Below are 18,892 nucleotides of genomic sequence, written 5' to 3'. Positions count from 1 at the left end.
CTTTCACTCTCATATAAAAGCTCAAAAATCTGTTCAATCTGTGTAATTTGGCGAAAATCTGTATTCTATGCATACGGATTCTGTATAGGCGATTTCTTTCAAATATCTGTTAAACACAGAATAATCTGTGCATGTGGCAACCCTGGCTAGGAGTGGAAATCTCAAGTGCATTGGTTTGACGGTGAATGCCAACAAGCGATAGAGAGGAAGAAAAAAGATTGGAAAAACTATCTATGTATGTCTATGTATCGCCGAGCGCGGAATAAGTTGACCACGATTCTGAGGAGAAAAAAGCTCCAGAAGGAGGACAGAGATCGTGAGGAGCTGGAACAACTTAATGACGCGCAAGTTTTACGAGAAAGTGAACCAAACTCGTAAGGGCTACACATTTAATCCTGACAGTGACATGTGTACGGATGAAGGAGGGGATCTAATTACAAACGAGCGCGAGGTGGTCGACAGGTGGAAGCAGTTCTTTGATGAGCACCTCAACGACGATATAGCAAAAGGAGACGCAACGGAAGTAAACCTCGGAGTGCCTACAAATGACAACAGCGTGCCGGCTTCTGATCACGAAGAGATCCGGTGAGAAATTCGTCAGCTGAAGAATAATAGAGCCGCCGGAAAGGACCGACTGTCGGCAGAGCTCTACAAAAATGGCCAAGAACCGTTAGCAACGGCACTTCATTGGATAATTTCAATAATTTGGAAGGAGGAGAAACAACCGGAGGAATGGATGGAAGGTGTAGTCTGTCCCATCTACAAAAAGGGCGACCCGCTAGGTTGCTGTAATTACCGCGGCATCAACTTGCTCAACACCGTCTACAAGATACAAGGTTTCAGATTTTGTTGCGTCGTGTATTCCAATGGCAAGAGAATTCGTAGGGCAGTATCAGGCAGGCTTTATGGGGACCTGTGCTACTACAGATCGAACGAGGAACGATTTTCAGCAAAACTAGCCAACTCTTAGCCTTCGTAGACGACCTCGGCATCATTACTACAATCCTTGGGACGGCGGAGGCAATCTACGTCAGACTAAGTTACAAATCGATTCGTCGAAAACCAAATATATGATAGGAAGAGGCTCCAGAGAAAGGACCGATTGCCTCCCGCGGACACTATTAACAGCGATGAAGTGAGAGCGATGAAGAGTGGTTGATGAGTTGTATATTTGGGAGCTCTGGTCACAGCCAACAATAATACGAGTAAGGAGATTCAATGACGCATTCAAGCTGGAAATCAAGCCAACTTTTCCCTCCGCAAGACGCTTCGATCAAGGGACATACGCCACCGCACAAAGCTGACGGAAGGCATACGTGCGCTTGTCGTATTTGAACGAAAGGTGTTGCGGAAAACGGAGTGGCGAAAACGTATGAATTACGAGCTACAGGCACTGCTTGGAGAGATTCCCATCGTACAACTGGCAAAAGTTGGAAGACTACGATGGGCCGGCCACTGTGCCAGTGAAATCCGTTCTCTTCAAGAACCCCACCGGCATCAGGAATAGAGGGGTCCAACGTGCTAGATGGCTCGACCAGGTTGAAGGCGACTTACTGCTATTCAACATTGCTTTGAAAGGTGCAATACGAAGAGCAAACGTGAAAAGGAACGGATCTATCATCACGAAACCTCACATGCTTCTAGGTTTTGCGGATGACGTCGATGTCATAGGAATCTACCGTAGACCAGTGGGACAGGCCATGTAAATCGGCGGGATAATGGCGGTAGATTCTTGTACATTAACATTCTGCCGCGGAAAAATTTGGAGGTTTCCCTGATCCAGACGACTCTTGGAATGGAAATTCGAATTTCAGTAAGTCAACGACCCGAAGCATACTGCCAAGAAGATCAAGTTTTACCTATACTGCCGGTGGAAGCATATTTGTCCCATGTTACATTTTATCATTTTCGACATTTTGTTGTCTAACGTTATAATTCTATATGTATTTTTAAAATATAAATCGAAAACATGGTGTTTATACTAGAAAAACACGAAAAAATTTGAAGACAATTTGTCCAACTGGAAAAGTGGACGCATATTTGTCTCACTGCATATACCATTTCACTGCATATATTAAATGTTTTCAAGTTGTATAAAAAATTGATTGAAGTTTTTCAACATTTTCTCCATGAGGGACAATAACATCAAAACTAAATAATTTTAGAAAAACCCGTTTTTCAACTTTAAGTGTGATTTTCTCATTTTCGCGTTTTGAAACATGGGTATCAGCATCTTTGGCTCGAGTAGCACGTTCCTCACGTTGTAACATGGGACAGATATGCTTCCAGAGGAAGTATACGGTCTTTTCAGATCAAACCGCTGGAATGGCCACCACAAAACCCGGACCCATAGTGAATTTATGGGCAATTCTCGGTACCAGGGTTGACAAAAGGCTGGCGCTAACAATAAAAATAACTATTTTGAAGCCCTGGAGAGCACCTGTGTAAAGCTAGATCAGCAGCACCTAGAAACCTGATGGAGAAGCGCCTGCAGCAGGTACTGAAGGGCATACTGGGCATACTGTACAAACCAAACGAGGACTGTAAGGTGAGATGAGGAGGACTGTAAGAATAGGGCCCATGAATGAAGCGAGGTGACTGTGAGAATTTTTTACAATAGTTAGTTTCTGACCTATCCTAACCATCACTGAGGAGTTATCCGAATCAATGTTAGTACCCGTTGTACCCCGATAGGCTCTGACGTCGATAGTAGTCGAGAAGTGCCGACCGTTTATCAAAACGTGGTCGTTTTGTGATTTAGTCATCTATGTTTCACGGTAATTCTACTTTTAATAAGTTATGTTAATAAATGAAACTGGGAGGTTGAATGAAGCTAGATTCTTTACTATAATAGTAGGTACATTATACATTTTTCAAAAATCCACAATTAACTGACGGTTGGACAGTCGATTCAAAAACTCCGGAAATCGCGTCCCGAGTAATCGATTCCTATATACTTATACTTGTTACTAACCGTATACTTGTATATACTTGTTACTAACCGAACCCAATTAATTGTTGCATCACTTTTTATCCTTGCTTTACAGGTGGAAATTGGAAACGCGGCTATAGCCGATTGCTGGAGTCTACTTAGAGCGGTTGCTTCGAATTAGTTTTTCGTGCCAAACCTCGAGCTTTCTGACAAGAAATGGAAGATCGAGAAAGCTGACAAAGTCAAGTCCCGCATTTATTTTTTAACCTTTAACGTAAATCATAGTACTTATGTTTTATCGCGATTATAGCAAACGAGAGAAAAATGTAACTTTTTTTGTAGTTTAGTGTAGTTTAGTGTAGTTTTTAGTCGGGAACAATAAATCAAAACTACTCTTCGAGTATGTAGAGGATCCCCCTTGAAATTGAAATAGATTCAATTATCTCAACTGGAGTATACATACGACCATATAGCATCAACGCTTCCAGCCGCATCCAGTTCAGTATCTGCTTCATTGTTAGCTTTATTTTAATCTGTATTTATATTACTTTCAATGAATCACAATTAACGATCTTATCTTAGGTGTCTGTTACTCATTCTTCGATTTATGATTTAATGTTAGATTCCTTTATTATTATAATTATTATTATTAGTACGTCAATGTGCGGTTCTGCCACGTGTGGGGTCTGCCTTAGTAACATAACAGTTGCACTTCGATAACCATTGTTGTGTAATGAATTTTAGCAGCGGAGGAATCGGACTGTGTGTGTGTATGTGAGTCGGACCCCTTCGTTTCGAGTCGTTTGTCCGGTCGTGGAAAATTTGTGTTAGAGTGATTTTTTTGTTGTTGTATTTTGTCAGAAACTCATCCTTCCGACTACTTAACTGAATCCCGAACAGCTAAGAAGAAGTCTTAAGTTTGCGTTGTTTACATTGACTTTTTGTTTTTGGTTTTTGCTTTTGATTATGTCGTACACATCAGCTTTTGCCGGCCGTTGCATGTATGTTCAGTGTTCTCTTTCGGGTTTAAAGTTTCATATTCTTTAATACTACGTATTGTCCTTTAGGATATTTTCAATTTATTTTAATATTGTATAATTGCTACGTCCCTTAATCATTCGTTTGCCAGTGGTTAGATGTTTATGTTTACTTGTTTTTTTTTCTTTATATTTTACACGATTCAATTTGCCCATTTCAAAACTAAAAGTTAAAGTCGATTGTAAAACTTAACCAACAATGCGGAGGATATTGCATGCAATTGTATGATATACTCTTTGCCTCGTGTGTCTAAACTTACTTCTATCGTTGGTTGCTCATTACTACCATTCTTCATACATTTTACGACTGTTTTAATGATGTTTGAACTCAGTGACGGTGTGCAAGCTGTTTTTAAGTGTCATATTTGATTATGGCTGTAGTTCGCGTGTGACAAACTGGTTTTAAACAAAATAAAACTCTAATTATTATAATTTAAGACAGAATAAACTTCAGTTTCCGGTTGTATTAATTTTGCTTTCGAATCGATTGCGAACGGCTGTGCTTTTGTTTCTTACTTGCTATTACAACTAATGGTATTAAAAGACTTGTTTTGTGTGTGTACGCGATTCCTATTATAAATGTTGATTTTTCTGTGACATTAACTTGTTTGTTTGCCGTTTTCTTAATTACGTTTTAGCTTGAAATCGAATGTAACAACTATGTAATGTTTTGCCCTTTTCTTACTGGCTGATTGAGTTCTGACTTAAATGCAAACCATATTTAAATGTTTCGATCACTGCTGAATCAATTGTCGTAAAAGTTAACAATACACGTGGCGGGTATTCTGCTTCTAGTTATGCTCTTTGTTTAAATTCGTATCATAATTATTCGAATGGCAAAAATTGGAAACAATAGCGATTTTTTAGTAGGATTGACCTTAAACAGTGGCACGTAGTAGATGAGAAAAAATGACAAATATTAAACAGGAACAGTTAGATTGGTATTTGATTTTACTTCGTTTGAGAAAAGGAAAACAACATTCAAACAGACAAGTTGGAAATACACTTTTACGATTCATTTTAATTTCTCATACAACTAGTAGTGTAAGGTAAATATTTCATTCATATATATATGACGTGATCTGTTCTGTATAGACTCTGGTTTCGGTGTTCTTATGTATGATAAGTTTGGTTCAAACATTGTATATAGATGAAGTTCTGTATCTCTCGAAACATCTAATAACTATGGTAATTTTTCTTTCTCACAAGTATTGCGAAAGGCTTGTCGTTTAATTCTAACAGTAATGAAAAATGAGTATGAACTTTCTGAAGGATGCTCAATTTTTGATTGAGTTAGTAAAACATACTTTTAAATATGCCAGGGGACTCAGATAATTTTCAATCTGATTGATTTTGCATCAGATTGTAAAACATGGCATTTTGATATTAACTAATTCAAAAAGACTTGAATGTACTTCAGTACGTTATACGCAAATTAACATCTTAATTCGTTTTTTTGCAAAAATAATGTCCTGCAATATTGAAAGCGGAAACCCAGTGAATGAAATTTGTTAGTAATCCCTATCTATGTTTTCAAAATGAATCGGCGCATCTATTCCTGATAACCTACATTCAAAAGAGCTTAATTTGTCAAGAAACATAAAAAACTGAAAAGTTTAATAAAGGGATTTCTTTCCTAGCAAAAAAAACTTAATCAAAAATTGACAAATAACTTAAAGACAACTAACATATAGCCAATGACTGCTGTTATAGTTTATTAAAGCAAATAGTAAAAATTATATACACTGTTTGTAATACTTGTTTAACCTACCTCTATCAAACCTATCTATATCAATGTGTACTAACACAAAAAGAAAAGCTTTCTGCGAGAATGTGATTCGCAAAACTAAATGAGTTATTGGAACAAAACGAACAACCCCAAGCAACAACCTTAGGTAGGTATGTACCTTTGGGGCTTAACGTGTCCCAGCTGAAACGAAATCGGCGATAAAACAACAGTTAACCAAGTGCAGAAGTGCCAAACTTAAACGTTCATCGTTAGTCTAACACAGTCAATAAAGTGCATCATTGAGGGAAGCTCTTGCTGATCAAGTGTAATCGGAACACATAACACAGTTTCACCTTAAAATATCGTATATAATCTTGAGACAACATAAAAACGCAACGATGCCTTGTGGCTAAATCTTTACGGCATCATCATCGTACAACTATACTCACTTTAATGTTTTACTTCAATATGAATAAAATCTGTTTCTAGAATCAAACAATTTAAGCTTCGCTAGAACTACTCAATGTTATTCAGTATTCGTACCACTAGAGCTGCGTTTGGGTAGTTCCTGCTGCAAATAGTCGGCACGTATGCATGATATTCTCTACATTCTACCTTGCTTAGGCGTTACAGACTAACATAGCAAACTGAACCGACGATTTTCCAGCAGCTAACAGCATTCCTATGGGGCTAAGTAGGTTACCTAGTTTGCACTGCGATTATTCCCGCCCATTCGTGTGTGCTTCACCATGTCACCGCCCGGAAAAAACATAATATCTAATTTATTACAATTTGACTGAACAGCAATAAATCTCATGTAAATACTTCCTTAGTTGCGATACGTTGCTTTGTTATAACTAGTAAAATCTTTCGCTTCATTCCTGTTTCGGCATTTATTAGTCAGCATCGTGCTGTTAGAAGAAAGCAGAGCTTTAACCCAAAAATTAAAAAAAAACTATACATGATTTGTGATCTAAATAAGGATAATGCTCTCTTCTGTTTATTCATCATTCACACATTCATTCGTTGATACTACTGATAACCAATGCTCGATCTGCCCAGCTAGGCTGTCAAATAAAAATTGTTAATCCGTCATCAGAACACAGTGAACGGAAACGAAAGTGGTTGATTTCATCATGCGTCCGTCAATCTATTTCCTCCTGACCGTCGACGTTATTAACGGTAATAGTAGTAGTTGTGTAGCTAGTAGATCTGGCTTGTTACAGTTAATAGTAGCTCAGCAACAGTAATTAATTGAGAACCGGAGGGGATGGGGAACAAGGGTGGGAGGCGATTACAATTACAGTATTTTTACGCGTAGTTTAAAATAAACCCGTACGGTGCGCGCCTAAGGTAGGGGAACGGTGACTTGCACGTACGACTGCGGAAAGTAGCCGGTTCTGCCGTTTACGCTGCCCTCGAACCAGTTCTCATCCACGCGCTGAATGAGCGTGATAACGTCGTTTTCCTGCGAAGAAAGATAAGAGAATAATAACAATATGATTTCCGTAATATGTGATAATTTTGCACTCTAGATTCACTGAGCATTTCGTACATGAACAGTACAAGCAATAATATTCCTTATTTATCAAAATTTAGAGTTCCTCAAATCACTTCAACTGTTAGGGTCAATTTCTACAATCTTGTATTTGATTCACATGTTAAGCCTGAAATGTGTGTGCGGCGTTAAAAAATAGTCACAGTGTACAAACTTCCTATAACTTAATCAAAGATAGGTTAAAAAATTATACAATAAAACAGCAAATGATATCGAAATCAAGATACAAAAGACGTATGCAGATAAAACTAAAAAAGTTGTCACATTTGTCAAAAGAAGAAATAAGGGTGTAACAGTAGTTTAGTCAGTAAGCGTGGGTGTGAGACACACATGCCATTGAACGACTCAATATACTTTTAGTCTATAAGCCGAAATTTTCTAGTTCATCTAATATATCATTCTTCGCACCAAATACTTTCTCACTTTCCACAAAGTCAAAAATATAAATTAATTATTAACGTGTCGAAATGCCAGGGTATCACATTCCACCGAATCTGGTTCCGAACTCGTCAACACTCACCTTAAAGCCCAATTCGCCTGGGTTCTCTGGTTCAAAGTCGTACAGCGCCGTACAGCACGGTTGCGTTGGTTTGGCTGCTGCCGCTGCTGGCATCGGAGTTCTCGCAGGCGAACGCATCGGCGATGGCAATGGTGATGCTGAGGAAAGAAACATTTTTAAATTAATTTTATTTTCAAAATCACAACTGTGAAACGGGTTCGTTTACTTTTTCTACACTATGCTGTCTAAACCGCATTAACTTTTCAACTAATTAGGCAACTATTCAAACAAAGTTTCGATGTAATGATTAAACCAAATAAAACAACTTTCCATATAAAGAAAAAAAAATCAAATACTACTGTATTTAAGAAAACTCAAATAATCACCGGGATGATAAAAATGAACCACAGATTAACGAAACGAAGCTTTTGTGAACTAATGCGAACATGCTAAGGTTAACAATTAGGTCTGATGAAAAGAAAATGTGAACTTGATAATTACTATATGGCGACTGGAACCATTCAGTAAGTGGGCTTCATACTACACTTTTTGGTGAAAAATAAACCAAAATGAAATTAAACCACTAAAACAATAACCATGCAGTATCAATGATTGATATTCCAGACAGAAAAAAAACGTTGTTGTTGGAAAAAATAGAGAAAAGTACCCGCAAAATTATTTGACCAGCGGTTACGTCACATTAGATTAGATACAACATTTAAACACAACAAAGCTCACGAAATAATCAGAACATAAACGTCATTGTTAGAATGTCATCCAACTGAAGTAAAATTTTGTGTAAATCCAAACGAATATGAAAAAAAGAACACTCCAAAAACTATTGTCTTACAGAAACTCATTTAGTAACTTCTGTTAAAACCGAATTGAAAGAAGTATAGAGAAATGAGTGGATAATTTTGATTACCATTGGTGGAACGCGCCTGCGCTTGACCGTTACCCAAAAGTTCCAGATGTGTCGGTTTATTGACCGGTGAATTGAGACGTGATGATGAACCGCCTAGGCGAGAAAAGGGTAAGGTAATATGAAACGGAAGAATAGTAGTAGAGCGAGTATAGTTTTGCTATCAGGCTAATGCCCGTTTAACGAAAGAATCGAAAGAATGGAGTAGATTTGGATAGATCGTTTTCGAAAGTACAAAGTTTGAAGAAACATTGTTCCTATGTTGAACACAGATGTGATAACAATCAGGAAAATTATAGAAACATTGTATACAATAAGCACACGAATCTTTGTTTTGGAAAAACATTCACTACTCTCTTTACTGAGAATAAGAACGATGAAAGATTGTAAGTGGTCAGAAAAACGCTAGGATTGATTTGCGCCTTCTGAGCGACCGACAACGAGATGATTGGAAATGAAATAACATGACTTAATATTATCGAAAAACCAAAATGCAAATCAATTACAAAAAGAAACTCATTACGTATTATGGAGTAGAAAATTACTATTTAGGGTAATGACACGCAGTAGTAGTTATATGCTGTAGAAATTCCCATCACCATATGTGTAGAAAGACCAAATTGGATGAAACAGTTATACCTTCGTTCCAAACTGCAATAGGCGAATCAAGATGAAATGTATTTATAATTGTTAGTCAGCGTACTAAGGACTACCACCTACTCTAGTGAAGTAAGAAGCTTTTTGAAATTAGAGTTTGCTACCAGTGTGAATTATGTTTCGGTAATACATTGGTCCTATTTTCACGTATTCCAAAATATGTTTACTCTATATATGCGATTTGGTTAACCATCTTTAAATAATTATTCTATTGTTTTTACCGTCCCTAAAACTTTAAATACTTTATCAGTCTTAACCAAAAAAATTATGTATATATTTCCAGTGAAAATCCTTTGCTTCCTTCACCAATTCACAAACGGATCCAAACGAAACCAACGACAGGCAGCATTGCGAAAGTACTATTTATTACTTGAGAAAGTACAAATCATTTCGACGACTTTCGCAATGCTCGCTCGTTCCTACCCTAACTGGAAATATTATACTGCAGCACACAAAACAGAGACACAGAACGTAAAATAAAGGAAAATATAACATAAATCACCTGACCAGGGATCATTGAAGTTGTTGTTAGCGAATTTTGTACCAGTCTTGCTAGTGGTAGTAGTAGAGCTAGTAGTACTTTTATACACACTGTTACTGCCGAAAGAATTAAGTTTGCCATGGTTATTGTTCGTGGCAGTCCTGGTGGCAGTCGCGGTGGGAGCAGAAACAACCGACGCCTGGCTGGGCTGATCCCACGCGTTCAGCCAGTTGTCTACGGTAGACGTAGAGGATACATGCTGTGCACTGACCGTTCCATATGAAGGCGGCCGCATAAACGAATTTGCGTTGCCATTTCCATTGTCGCCGCCACCGCCACTGCCACCAGTGCTACCTCCACCCCGACTTCCGCCCCCACCAGCGCTCCGAACCGATAGGGACGAAAGGCTTTGCTGGGAGCCGTACAGCTTGTTTCGGTTAAAATTACTAGTATTGTTGTTGTTGTTGCTGTGGTTGTGGTTCTGGTAGTGGCTGTAGTTGTTGTTGGCTTGATTGGTGGACAAATTTTGTTGGGAACTATACATGTGATGATGGGAATTTTTTACTCTATTGGAATTAAGGAAATGTGGCCCACCGTTCATTCCATCTTGGGAGCCAAGTGTTTCGATATTCAGGTCGGCAAGCGTCTTCGGAACAAATTCCGACTTGGGACGATTGGAGGCTTCCTCTCGTCTGGAAAAAAAGAATAGAATAATTAGAATACGATACACTATTAGGTGCATTTAGTAAGCAGCTGAAAAAACTGCCAGAGTAGAATAAATAAACTAGAACATTTTTAGTGAATTTTCGTGTGAATGCAGCATACGACCGTGAACAAAAATAAAAGTGACTGTCTTAAATTTAAATAAGACGCATGAAAACAATTTATAGATATTTTAATCAACTGATGTTTGTCATTGAAAGAATTGTTTCATATACATAACTCCTGGTCAAACTATTTTTGGCTATACTAACAAGTACTACTTTATATATCAGACAAAAGCATACAATTTAGAATGATCGTTAATCAAAGTTTGTAGTAAAGCTAATTCGGTTTGAACATTTTTTCTGCCAACAGGCCACTAGAATCATTACTACGTATATTTTCAAAGACGAGCATGGTTATACTACATAACAACCCGTAATCGGTCGATAATTGCAATTATTATTGCTCCTAATGGCATCATTGGATAACCGCCCAGTTTGCTACGAACTACGATATGGTTTAACAAGCCAGTCGTCGTATGTTCTATTCTCGGTTGGGTCTAAAGAAGGCTCAATTCTTAAAGTCGTTTATACCCAAAGCCTTTGCTTGTACGTATTGGATCTGGCCAGCTAATTATTTCAACAAACAAGAAACCAGTCGACCACGATCCTGAGGAGTAAAATGATATCACACGCTCAATCTTTCCGAGAAGGTGAACCAAACTCGCAAAGGTTACACACCGAAACCTGACATGTGTAGGGACGACGGATGGAATCTAATCACAAACGAGCGCGAGGTGGTCGACAGGTGGAAGCAGTTTTTCAATGAACACCTGAATATCGGAGTTGCATCAGAGGACGGAACGGAAGTTAACCTAGGAGGGCCCATGGAAGATAGTAGTATCCTGATCTCCAAGAAGCCAAAAGAGAACTCGGATTGCTGAAGACCAATAAAGCCGCGGGACCGCCTACCGGCAGAGCTTTATAAGCATGGCCGAGAAACGCTAGCAACGGCTTTACACTGGGTTATTACCAGGATTTGGAAGGAGCATAAGCTATCGGAGGAATGGACGGAATAGAGTGGTTTGTCTCATTTACTAAAAGGGTGATTGGCTGTCACTGCTGTGACTGCTGTCACTATCGCGGCATAACGCTGGTAAACGTCTCCTACTAAGTACTTTTGCATATCTTGTTACGCCGGCTGTCACCGATTGTACAATGTTTTGTATTTTTGGGAATTACCAGGAGGGCTTCAGGGAGGCTCGCGAAACTATGGACTAAATTTTTACCATCCGAAAGATTTTGCAGAAATGTCGGCATTACAACGTGCCCACGCATCACATCTTTATTGATTTCAAAGCAGCATACGATATAGTCGATTGAGACCAGCGGTGGCAGATAATGCACGAGCACGGTTTTCTGGATGAACTGACACGACTGATCAGAGCTACAATGGATCGAGTGATGTGTTTAAAGCGCATCGAGGCATGGCGAAAGTTGAAACAAGGTGACGGCTTATCCTGCATAGTGTTCAACATCGCTTTTGAGGGGGTGATCCGACGGGCGGATATCGGAACGAGAAGTACGATTTTCACCAAGTGTAACCAGCTCCTAGGTTTTGCAGATGACTTTGATATCATACACAGAAACTTTGCCACGAGGGAGGTAATCTACGCCAGACTGATAGCGGAGTCTAGGAAAATTGGGCTAAAAATAAATGCGTCGAAGACCAAATACATGAAAGGAAGAGACTCAAAGGAAACAAACGCGTGCCTCCAATGCACACAATAGGCAAAAACGAGCTCGTAGTCCCTAGCATTAGAAGCCGCTAGTTTGAAATCTTACAAGATACCTATTCTTATGTAAAATAATGTGGGAAATCGATTGGTGACGGTTTCATCTTGCGCAAACTTCGGAAAGTGGTCCATTTTGCCTTATTTTCCCTAAAAATCATGATAAAAGCTATTAAACAGTATAAAAACTTATTTGCCGCCCGTGAAACGAACTCACATAGCTTCCAAATTTTGTCAAAACATCAGAAGAATCAAATCCCATCCATTCCATACTGTGCGAAATGCAGGTATAGTCCATTTTGCCCAATTCACCCCTAAATACATAGTAAAACCTAATTAGAGCGATTAAAACTAATTCAAAGGCAGGGGGATAAACTCGAAAGACATCAGGAGAGTTGTTTGCTATCGATTTAGTAGCGTGAATTCACAATCGGTCCGTTTTGCCTGATTCTCTCCTAGATCTACAAAACCACGTTCTTTTGCTGTTGCGTAAAAAATCGTAATTTTTCGACGATTGTGTCTTTGGAGAAGTTTATCAATATAATACAGCGCATCTTTTCAAACTATCTAGATAATCTTATATTCATTTATCAGGGTGATACAAACTTTTGTTATTTTGAATTCGTCCAAAAAAATTTTTTTATTCAGAAAAATTATAGAACACACTAAAATGAGCAATTTTGCTGAATATAGTAACTATCTATCTTTTGCTAGTTGCGAGATATAATGATTTATTTAAAAAATACACTTAAAAATCAATTCTGTACAATAACTCCGCATCCAATTAATTTATTGCTTTCAACTGTTCTCCGAAGTTATTCAGTATGATAAAATGCACATTTCTTTTGGAGGTTGTTTTTGCCTTTGAGTTAGTTTTAATTGCTTTAATTAAGTTATCTATGTATAAGGGGGTGAATTGGCAAAATGGACTATTCTTGCATTTCGCACAGTATGGAATGGATGGGATTTGATTCTTCCAATGTTTTAACAAAATTTGGAAGCTATTTGAGTTATTTCACGGGCGGCATATAAAATTTTATACTGTTTAATTAACTTTTGTCATGATTTTTTGAGGAAAATAGGGTAAAATGGACCACTTCCCGAAGTCTGCGCAGGATGAAACCATCACCAATCGATTTCCCGTATTTTTTACATAAGAATAGGTATCTTGTAAGATTCCAAACCAACGGCTTCTAATACTTGGGATTACGAGCTCGTTTTTGCCCATTGCGCAATGGATGGTAACCGTTGACGGCAACAAACGAGAAGTGGTAAATGAGTTTGTGTATTTGGGATCGCTGGTGACCGCGACCAACTGCACTTTACCCTTTGCAAAACGCTACGATCAAGAAGCATATGCCTCCGTACGAAGCTGACAATATACAAAACCATTATTAGACCGGTAGCTCTTCATGGATTTGAAGCCGTGATATTGCTCACGAATGACATACGCGCCCTTGCCGTGTTCGAGTGGAAGCTGTTGTGGACGATGTTTGGTAGAGTACAAACTGTAATGAATCATAGGCACTGCTTGGAGAGATTCCCATCATATATCTGACGAAAATCGGTAGGCTAGGGTGGGCCGGACACGTCGTGAATGCCGGACGACAGTACGATGAAAACAGTTCTCTTCGACAACTCAACCGGCACCAGAAACAGAGGGACTCAACGTACAAGATGGCTCGACCAGGTCGAAAGTGGTTTGCAACTTCTGAGATGACTGGGAAATTGGCGAAGAGTGGACCGAGATCGAGTTGAATGGAGACGACTTCTTGAAACAACGGGAATCACCCCGGCCAGCACGACGATGTGCCGGAAAAAAATCTGGTCTTAAATAAAACTTTGTTAGATACTTACTTCTCATGCAACACTTCGACAAGTACTCGTAGAATATCAGCACACTGTGAATGATAATCCAGAAGCCCCTCCGCAAATGTGACTAGTTGTGAAACCTGCTCCACCTGCCACCGAAAAGAGAACCACATATATTATTTTATTATAAAAAAATAAAAACAACGCCAGCTTCAATCGACAGAAACTTACATCATTCTCCAACAGATTGTACATTCCAACCTGTGCCAGCTGTAAGGATTCAGCAAACTTTTCCTCGGCACTGCGAATTTCATCATCTGTAATTTGAGATCCTGTTTGTTAGTTACAGTGGACATTGATAATGAGGAAAAAATTGATTCACGTATGTAGCATGGTATGTAGCAGAAATATTGATTTGCACATTGTCGACCGCCAATAATATTTTCCATTGAATCGAACGAATGTTTCACAGTGTGGCAAGCGGGTCAGCATCAGCAGGATATAAATGGCATCAACAGGATATAACGAACCAAGGATGTGCAAAAAATATAGTTCGCAAACAAGAGGTGCACATGAAAAATGAAAAGAAAAAAGAAAAGATAAGGAAAATAATTTAAATTAAGATATCAATACTACAATTATATAATAGGTGCTTAAAATAATTATCAGAAGCGCAAATACGTGAATGCATTGGAGATTGGTTGCTTTGAAAGGAACGAGAAGCGAAATAATATCAATCAAAATAGATTGTTTATCGATGGTCAGTTTGCCGACTGCTAATTAAAAAAGTTTTTCCGTTATCCTCGTACGGGATCAACAGAAAAGTGATACTTTAGCCACTGTTAAGAGATGCAATCTCTCCTCTGGTCATAGAAATATTATTATATTATTCGTCAAGTGTTCAGCGGAAAATCTCTGCAATCATATTTTAAGGAGGAATAATAACTAGATCAAAAAACAATAACTAAGTAAATTGTCAGAAAGGTTTAATTGAGTATAATTTACTCAAATAAAAAATACTAAAAGCTAAAGCAGTTATAAAACTGCGGGGGTATACGTGATACACATTTGATCTAGATAAAGCTGGAATATTGCTTGAAAACTTTAATTGTTGCCCACACCCGTTTCTAGTTATGATTGGTAAAAAAGATGTGATGATATTTTACGTTAATTCACTCAATTTCAAAAACACGGAATAATAGGTATTATATTTAAGTGAGTCTTCACTCAAAAAAAAACTTGATAATAACAAAAATAAATAAATATAAAAACACTCTCAACATAAAACAGATATACCGGCCAAACTACGTTTTAGTATTATGGTTCCAATGTTCTACACGTAAAGCGGTGAGATCTTATTCACCGGAGACCATGTGTTGATGTTTCATCAAAGTAAATAACTTCAGCCAATCATCATGATGAACTAGAAACGAGTTTTTATTTGCCAAGCATTGGCCAAACACAAAGCGGCCACGTTGAATATTTTGAAAGTGAAAAAGAAATATAATCATAAAAAGGATGAAGCAAACGAACAAAAATATTTTTACAAACTCTTACAAATGAAAAGAGAGATAAAGTTTCTGGTGGAAAATCTGAGTCAATCCACCTAACAGACGACAACATAGTGTCTATTTAGATGAGAACTTTTTTGTACGAAAAAAATGTGAACGTGTGCTTTGCTAACAATATGCAGAATCAATTCGTATTTTATATTAAATCAGGCAGACATCCATTGCTAAATTTCAGATCTAAAATTGACTGGAGCTGCGAAACTGAACGCAAAAGCTTATTTTATCAGATAACTTATAGACATTCTTTGACGAAGAAAGTAAAATAAAAACACTCAGCAGCCGGGAGGGACCAACAAAATAAAAACAAAAAAAAAACAGTTTGCGAGATCAAGAAAATGCTAAGCTTTTTAATCAAATATAGATCAACAAGTAAATATTATGAAACTCTTACCTTTAGCCTGTCGTCGCTTTTTGCAGTCGAAATCGAGACGCCGTCCTTGAAGCTTTTTACGATGATGCTGTTTACCCAGACAGCACACGGGCGCAGTTATAAAAAAACAGTTAAAAAAGAAACAAAAGAAACGGAAACAATCAATTTATAGGGTTGGAAAATGTAACAGCAGTTTATAGCGAGTTTTAAGTTCTGAAGTGCCAAAAGCGCAATACAAACATAAACATAAACTTTTACTGCTTACGCCCCGGGAGGAAATATAACTTTACTGGTAGGTTGGTTTCAACGATGTCGTGGCAAAACATATGCTATACGTAAAGTAATGTGCAGAGCATTAATTATGGATGGAAATGTAAAAAATTTCAACCCAAATGAAGCTAGGCGATAGAAAATCGAGTCAATCGGAAAATTCAAAATCACCAATTAGGTTTTTTTAGCTTTCCCCGATTTCTGGCACCGATTACTGTTCACATTTAATGAATTACTCATACCCATTGATAAAATTAAGTTGGATTGTTGTAGGACTGTGTCCCAATGAGGTACCAAATGATTATTAAAATCAGTGAAGTTTTTAGGACACAGAGAATTGAATTACAAGGTAGCTCTTGATATTGGAATAATCGATCTGGTTGCGATGTGCGTGGAAGGTTATAGTTATAGAGGGTCAACAAAATTAACATTTTCATGTTTAAACACTTGACTAAGAAAACATTTGCCACCGTTTTGCTCCGATGATGAAGGCATAGTTCTTCGAAACGTTAGCTGAACGTAAAATAAAGTTTTCGTAAGAAACCCGAGACCGAAAAGCCACATCTTTTAATAAAAATTCAACGGTCTATTATAATCATCTTACAAGGTAGCTTCCAAAAAATCGGTATGTAGAAGACGCAAGAATTTCTTGATACAAAAACAACAAATGTCAGTTAAGATCTTGTCAATACTCTTTAAATGAGTGGGACAATTGGCCGTGTAAATAAAAGAGTTTGCTTTACTTCTCCCATAAGCTATACTTGGGAAAAGCAAAGCAAACTGTTCTATTTCTAGGGCCGATGTCCGGCGAAGACCTCCGTGATTGTGCGTAGTTCACTAGCGTTCAGGTGAGTAGTCTATTAAATACCGCTAGGCCGGTGTGCCTGTGGATTATTTTATTCAAACAAAAATAAAGGAAAAATAGAGTGCGGCTAAACGATTGTCTATCCGCTCCTATCCGTTTTTCTCCGCTCATAGTTAATATACCTACTTTCGATCTCGGTGATTTTGCAGACTCGCTACTGAAACGAATATGTAATCCCATATTGGAGCTAATTTCTTTTATATGGTGCAGTGCCTATATATGTTCGGAGCGCACCGTGCGATGCCGTGCTAGAGAGCACATCGGTCGCAAAACTTGTTCGTTCGCACTCATTTGTCAAGCCAACTGCCGTTCATAAATATGCAAGTTGTTACCGTATCGCACCGAGGAGCAAGTTTGCGAGCAGCACTGGACAAACCTACCGGAACATACCGTGCTGGAGTACGGAACCTAAGTACCGAGCCATAAACCAAACCCTACTAGCACAGTTGTCAGAAACCAGTTGTGATAACCGATATATGACTAGATTCAGTTATAAATAAGTTTCCACAACAAGAAGTACCAAAAATGTGCTACTTTGGAAGCGAGCCAGTACACAGTATTGACATTAATGCGTTGAATTATCAAAAGTACTCGGTGCGGTGCATACATGAGTGCAACCATGCAGTGCATAGCAACCGTGACGTTTCGAGCGGTGCTTATTATAACAAGTTTGACTTGCGTGTGTCTTTAATGGAAATAAATTCTCTAGCATCTGTAATGCCCGATTCGGTCAATACGATACGAAATTTTCCTCAAATATCTCCCATCATCTTCTTCCCGAAGTCAAATAACTCTTCCACTTTTGTAAATGTTCTTATACATTTTGTTATTGGTTCCCAGAATTCAAATGCCGTCCAGTGGAAGATGGAACTGTGTCTGCAGCAGTCCCGTTGAGTGTAAAGTTCGTGGTGATGCCCGGAAATTGAGCATGGATAACAGTTGTGGACAGTCAATTTCACCAAAACTAGTCTGAACCGTATTAAACTGAAGACAGTACGCAAATAAATTTCACCGTTAAGGATTTTAGCTAAAGATATCGCCTGTTGCATTTTACGTCTATGCTTCAGTGTGCCGAGATCAAATAGACGACATCTATCTCCGTAGGGTGGCAAATTTTCTGGATTTCGCCAAGGAAGATGACGGCAAGCAAGCCGAACAAACCTTCTTTGTACGCGTTCACGCTGATACGTGCTACCCTTGATGGTTCAAAATCAAGCGTCAGGATAGCGGATGAGGCATCGGACTCGTTTGTGACGTTAGATGGTTTGAAGCAAGGTGACGGACTATATCAAACTTGCTGTTCAACATTGCATTGGAAGGTGCTATTCGAAGGACCGGCGTGCAGAGAAGCGGTCCATAATCACGAAATCTCATATGCTCCTAGGGTTCGCGGATGACATCGATATCATCGGTGTTAACCGTAGAGCTGTGGAAGAAGCGTACACGCATCTTAAGGAGGAAGCTGCGAGGATAGGGCTTATCATAAATTCTACCAAAACAAAGTATATGGTGGCTGGTAGCCCTTCGGGTGTTGGAACTACGGTGGTAATAGATGGAGATACTTTTGAAGTGGTCGATGAATTTGTTTACTTTGGTACGTTAACATGTGACAACGATGTGAGCCGTGAAGTAAAAAGGCAGATCGCGGCTGCCAACGGGGCCTTCTACGGAATACGTAGCCAGCTGAGGTCC

The 18,892-nt window shown here is 38.5% G+C and overlaps 2 protein-coding genes across 5 annotated transcripts in view; one reads left to right on the top strand and one right to left on the bottom strand.

Annotated features, from left to right (window-relative positions):
• Positions 1-18,892, top strand: part of LOC128738040 (ATP-dependent RNA helicase Ddx1) — a 243,776-nt gene that overhangs the window by 161,530 nt on the left and 63,354 nt on the right. The window lies entirely within an intron of this gene.
• Positions 5,375-18,892, bottom strand: part of LOC128738042 (endophilin-A) — a 37,513-nt gene continuing 23,995 nt past the window's right edge. Inside the window, exons 6-11 of one of the 4 annotated variants that reach the window (XM_053832860.1) lie at positions 16,087-16,153; positions 14,356-14,441; positions 14,170-14,273; positions 9,837-10,507; positions 7,777-7,913; positions 5,375-7,166 (exon numbers count right to left, since the gene is read on the bottom strand). In XM_053832860.1, the coding sequence (XP_053688835.1) occupies positions 7,047-7,166; positions 7,777-7,913; positions 9,837-10,507; positions 14,170-14,273; positions 14,356-14,441; positions 16,087-16,153 (1,185 nt within the window). In that variant the 3' untranslated portion in view covers positions 5,375-7,046. Of the gene's footprint in view, positions 7,167-7,776; positions 7,914-9,836; positions 10,508-14,169; positions 14,274-14,355; positions 14,457-16,086; positions 16,154-18,892 lie in introns of all 4 variants that reach the window. The other 3 variants (XM_053832862.1, XM_053832859.1, XM_053832863.1) reach the window with 3 other exon arrangements.

The sequence above is a fragment of the Sabethes cyaneus genome, chromosome 2, assembly GCF_943734655.1.
Source record: "Sabethes cyaneus chromosome 2, idSabCyanKW18_F2, whole genome shotgun sequence".
Lineage (NCBI taxonomy): Eukaryota > Metazoa > Arthropoda > Insecta > Diptera > Culicidae > Sabethes > Sabethes cyaneus.
The sequence above is the reverse complement of the archived record's forward strand: the minus strand, read 5'-3'. Positions and strand labels throughout refer to the sequence as shown.